Source organism: Borostomias antarcticus, assembly GCF_949987555.1.
Source record: "Borostomias antarcticus genome assembly, chromosome: 33".
Classification (NCBI taxonomy): domain Eukaryota; kingdom Metazoa; phylum Chordata; class Actinopteri; order Stomiiformes; family Stomiidae; genus Borostomias; species Borostomias antarcticus.
Window position 1 is genome coordinate 1,643,969 of NC_140266.1, and position 5,000 is coordinate 1,648,968.

Genomic DNA, 5,000 nt, shown 5'->3' on the forward strand with positions numbered 1-5,000 from the left:
AACAACAGAGTGTAGTTCTGAGAGACGGAGGGGGCGTCCAGCTCGTCTGTCCACATCTGCTGGCCATCAGTGGGAGAGGGTGAGAGGTGAAGGGTCAGAGATCATTCAGCACTGGTGACCATCAGGTTGAGTGTTCCTGTTATCACTGTGGCGTTGGTCCAAACTGCCCTGGTCCAAACTGCCCTGGTCCAAACTGCCCTGGTCCAAACTGCCCTGGTATAAACTGCCCTGGTCCAAACTGCCCTGGTCCAAACTGCCCTGGTATAAACTGCCCTGGTCCAAACTGCCCTGGTATAAACTGCCCTGGTCCAAACTGCCCTGGTCCAAACTGCCCTGGTATAAACTGCCCTGGTATAAACTGCCCTGGTCAAAACTGCCCTGGTCCAAACTGCCCTAGTCCAAACTGCCCTGGTATAAACTGCCCTGGTCAAAACTGCCCTGGTCCAAACTACCCTGGTCCAAACTGCCCTGGTCCAAACTGCCCTGGTATAAACTGCCCTAGTCCAAACTGCCCTTGTATAAACTGCCCTAGTCCAAACTGCCCTGGTCCAAACTGCCCTGGTCCAAACTGCCCTGGTCCAAACTGCCCTGGTATAAACTGCCCTGGTCCAAACTGCCCTGGTATAAACTGCCCTGGTCCAAACTGCCCTGGTATAAACTGCCCTGGTCCAAACTGCCCTGGTCCAAATTGCCCTGGTCCAAACTGCCCTGGTCCAAACTGCCCTGGTATAAACTGCCCTGGTATAAACTGCCCTGGTCCAAACTGCCCTGGTATAAACTGCCCTGGTATAAACTGCCCTGGTCCAAACTGCCCTGGTCCAAACTGCCCTGGTATAAACTGCCCTGGTCCAAACTGCCCTGGTCCAAACTGCCCTAGTCCAAACTGCCCTGGTCCAAACTGCCCTGGTATAAACTGCCCTGGTCCAAACTGCCCTGGTATAAACTGCCCTGGTCCAAACTGCCCTGGTATAAACTGCCCTCGTCCAAACTGCCCTGGTATAAACTGCCCTGGTCAGAACTGCCCTGGTATAAACTGCCCTAGTCCAAACTGCCCTGGTCAAAACTGCCCTGGTATAAACTGCCCTGGTATAAACTGCCCTGGTATAAACTGCCCTGGTCCAAACTGCCCTAGTCCAAACTACCCTGGTCCAAACTGCCCTAGTCCAAACTGCCCTGGTCCAAACTGCCCTAGTCCAAACTGCCCTGGTATAAACTGCCCTGGTATAAACTGGCCTATAAACAGCCCTAGAAATAGCCCTAGAAAGCTAGCGTCTCATGACTCGTCGTCTGTCTCCGCCTCTGCACAGCGCTCCATCAGTTTCCGTAGCGACAGCCGGACGGAGATCATGGCGCCCCGGCCGTGGAGCAGGCCCGCCCCCCCCGCCATGGCCAAACGCCGCGACAGCAAGCTGTGGAGCGAGACCTTCGACGTGCGGCTCGGACACCAGATGCTGTCCTCCAAGGAGATCAAACGCCAGGAGGTAAGGACACTTAAGAGGAACCCCGCGACCCCTCCCGCGACCCCTGACCCCCACTCCGACCCTGACCCCTAGCTGCTACATCAGGGCTGTTCCTAACCCTGTTAGAACCACGGGTTCGGTGATGTCGCTGCTTTGCAGTCCAGCCCAGCGTGGTTGAGTACAGGAGCAGTTAGGACATCCCGATCTCTGATAACACACACATACGCGGCCCCCAGGGGCCCTAGTCTCCGGGGGGCCCCTAACTATGACCAGGTTTATCTAGAGGGTCTAGTAATCACGGGTGGAAGAACCAAGGAGAACATAAACAAGCTGGTCAGCGGGCAGAGTGCTCCACAAACATCTGGGAAGCTTGGCCCCCCTCCTCCACACACACACACACACACACACACACACACACACACACACACACACACACACTCCCAGATCCTCCTGGCCACACACACACACACACACACACACACACACACACTCCCAGATCCTCCTGGCCACACACACACACACACACACACTCCCAGATCCTCCTGGCCACACACACACACACACACACACACACACACACTCCCAGATCCTCCTGGCCACACACACACACACACACACACACTCCCAGATCCTCCTGTCTACACACACACACACAAACACACACACACACACACACACACACACACTCCCAGATCCTCCTGGCCACACACACACACACACACACACTCCCAGATCCTCCTCGCAACACTCACACACACACACACACTCACACATACACACACACACTCCCAGATCCTCCTGGCCACACACACACACACACACATACACACACCCCCAGATCCTCCTGGCCACACGTACACACACACACATACACACACACACACACACACACTTCAAAGGGTAGGGGATACGGTATGTGTAATAGATACCATATGTTCATAGGGAAGTATTAGTTTTTCAGGAGTCAAAGGGGTCCTGTTTACTTTAGCTTCCTTGTGTGTGTATGTGTGTGTGTGTGTGTGTGTGTGTGTGTGTGTGTGTGTGTGTGTGTGTGTGTGTGTGAGAGAGAGAGAGAGAGAGAGTCTGTGAGCATCCCTCAATGTCATTAGAAAGGTTAAGCAAAAAAAGGAGTCCCTTGCCTAACCGTTGTCCTCATGCCTCCCACCTGTGTGTGTGTGTGTGTGTGTGTGTGTGTGTGTGTGTGTGTGTGTGTGTAGGCTATCTTTGAGCTGTCCCAGGGGGAGCAGGACCTGGTCGAGGATCTGAAGCTGGCCAAGAAGGTGAGATCTGTTTTTGTAATCAGAATCGTCGTATCTCTCATTGAGCGTGTAAGAGCTGATCTCTCTTTCAGAACCACTCAGATCGCACACCTGAGACACTGTGTGTGTGTGTGTGTGGGTGTGGGTGTGTGTGTGTGTGTGTGTGTGTGTGCATGTGAGTGCGTGTGTTTTGGTGGGGGTCACTCACGCAAGTCTTTGCATCTCGCAGATTCAGGAAGAATCCAGGACATTTTACGATGCACTTGCTTATAGATCCCAAACTGTTCCCAGACCAGTCCTAATCCGCTCTACTCTTTGGATGTGTCCCATTCTAACATCCATTGCCTTTTTAAACGATGCTTTGATTGAGTACAGTGGGAGTGACATGGTTTTCGCTAGTACAGTACGCGGGCCATGTTTATGTTAGCAGGGAGAGATTTTTCTGGACGTTTATGTGGGTCAGACTCCACAGTCTTAGATGTCACAGCAGTGTCACCTGGGTTTCTCCATCACTCGAACCCATTCACTGAATTCACTGGAAACCTTTACCCAGTCTCATGAGAGATTCCGTTTATTAGACGTATCCTTCCGGATGATTGGACGAGGTTTCCGTGGATGTTGTTAGGGTTAGGGTCAGGGTTAGGGTCAGGGTTAGGGTTGGGTTAGGTGTGTACGTGGCTGTCTGACCAGCCGTTGGTCCAGTCTAAGGCTGTGTGGACGCGTCTTCCTGCAGGCCTACCACGACCCCATGCTGAAACTGTCCATCATGACCGAGCTGGAGCTCAACCAGATCTTTGGAACCCTGGACTCACTCATACCCCTGCATGAAGGTGAGGAGCGCACACACACACACACACACACACGCATACACACACACACACACACACACACACACACACACACACACACACACGCACACACACACACACACAGACACACACACACACACACACACACACACACAGACAAACAGACACGCACACACACACACACACACGCATGACACATGTCCTTCCTGCCCGCAGATCTACTGACTCGACTGCGAGAGGCCAGGAAACCAGACGGCTCAACTGACCATGTGGGACACATCCTGGTGGACTGGGTACGGACACTCTCTCTCTCTCCTCTCTCTCTCTCCTCTCCTCTCTCTCTCCTCCTCTCCTCTCCTCTCTCTCTCCTCCTCTCCTCTCCTCTCTCTCTCTCCTCTCTCTCTCCTCCTCTCCTCTCTCTCTCTCCTCTCTCCTCCTCTCCTCTCTCCTCTCTCTCCTCCTCTCCTCTCCCTCTCCTCCTCTCCTCTCTCTCTCTCCTCTCCTCTCTCTCTCCTCCTCTCCTCTCTCTCTCCTCCTCTCCTCTCTCTCTCCTCTCCCCTCTCTCTCTCCTTCTCTCCTCTCTCTCTCCTCCTCTCCTCTCTCTCTCCTCCTCTCCTCTCCTCTCTCTCTCCTCCTCTCCCCTCTCTCTCTTCTCCTCTCTCCTCTCTCTCTCCTCCTCTCTCCTCTCTCTCTCCTCCTCTCCCCTCTCTCTCCTCCTCTCCTCTCTCTCTCCACCTCTCCTCTCTCTCTCTCTCTCTCTCTCCTCCTCTCCTCTCTCCTCCTCTCCCCTCTCTCCTCCTCTCCTCTCTCTCTCCTCCTCTCTCTCCTCCTATCCCCTCTCTCTCTCCTTCTCTCCTCTCATCTCTCTCTCTCTCTCTCTCTCACCTCCTCTCCTCTCTCCCTCCTCCTCTCCTCTCTCTCTCCTCCTTTCCTCTCTCTCTCCTCCTCTCCTCTCTCTCCTCCTTTCCTCTCTCTCTCCTCCTCTCTCCTCTCTCTCTCCTCCTCTCCTCTCTCTCCTCTCTCTCTCCTTTCTCTCTCCTCTCTCCTCTCTCTCTCCTCTCCTCTCTCCTCCTCTCCCCTCTCTCTCTCCTCTCTCCTCTCTCTCTCCTCTCCTCTCCTCTCTCCTCCTCTCCCCTCTCTCTCTCCTCCTCTACCCTCTCTCTCCTCCTTTCCTCTCTCTCTCCTCCTCTCCTCTCTCTCTCCTCCTCTCCTCTCTCTCGCCTCCTTTCCTCTCTCTCCTCCTCTCCTCTCTCTCTCTCCTCCTCTCCCCTCTCTCTCTCCTCCTCTACCCTCTCTCTCTCCTCCTCTCCTCTCTCTCTATCTCATTCTAAATATGTACAGTACTTATGTGTTCTGTGTGTCTGTAGAGGATATGGATCATATATATACTGTACTGGTGAGAGGCAGGACTGGTTCTAGCTCCGGGCCAAACTCATTGACTGTATCCCTCTCCCTCGCCCTCGTTGGGGCGC

General features: G+C 53.9%; 1 protein-coding gene across 1 annotated transcript in view; it reads left to right on the forward strand.

Annotated features, from left to right (window-relative positions):
- arhgef3 (Rho guanine nucleotide exchange factor (GEF) 3) overlaps positions 1-5,000 on the forward strand; it is a gene marked incomplete at its 3' end in the record, with an annotated part of 38,378 nt that overhangs the window by 23,255 nt on the left and 10,123 nt on the right. Inside the window, exons 4-7 of the mRNA XM_084460698.1 lie at positions 1,308-1,481; positions 2,678-2,740; positions 3,453-3,549; positions 3,745-3,821. Coding sequence (XP_084316824.1) covers positions 1,308-1,481; positions 2,678-2,740; positions 3,453-3,549; positions 3,745-3,821 — 411 coding nt within the window. The remainder of the gene's footprint in view (positions 1-1,307; positions 1,482-2,677; positions 2,741-3,452; positions 3,550-3,744; positions 3,822-5,000) is intronic.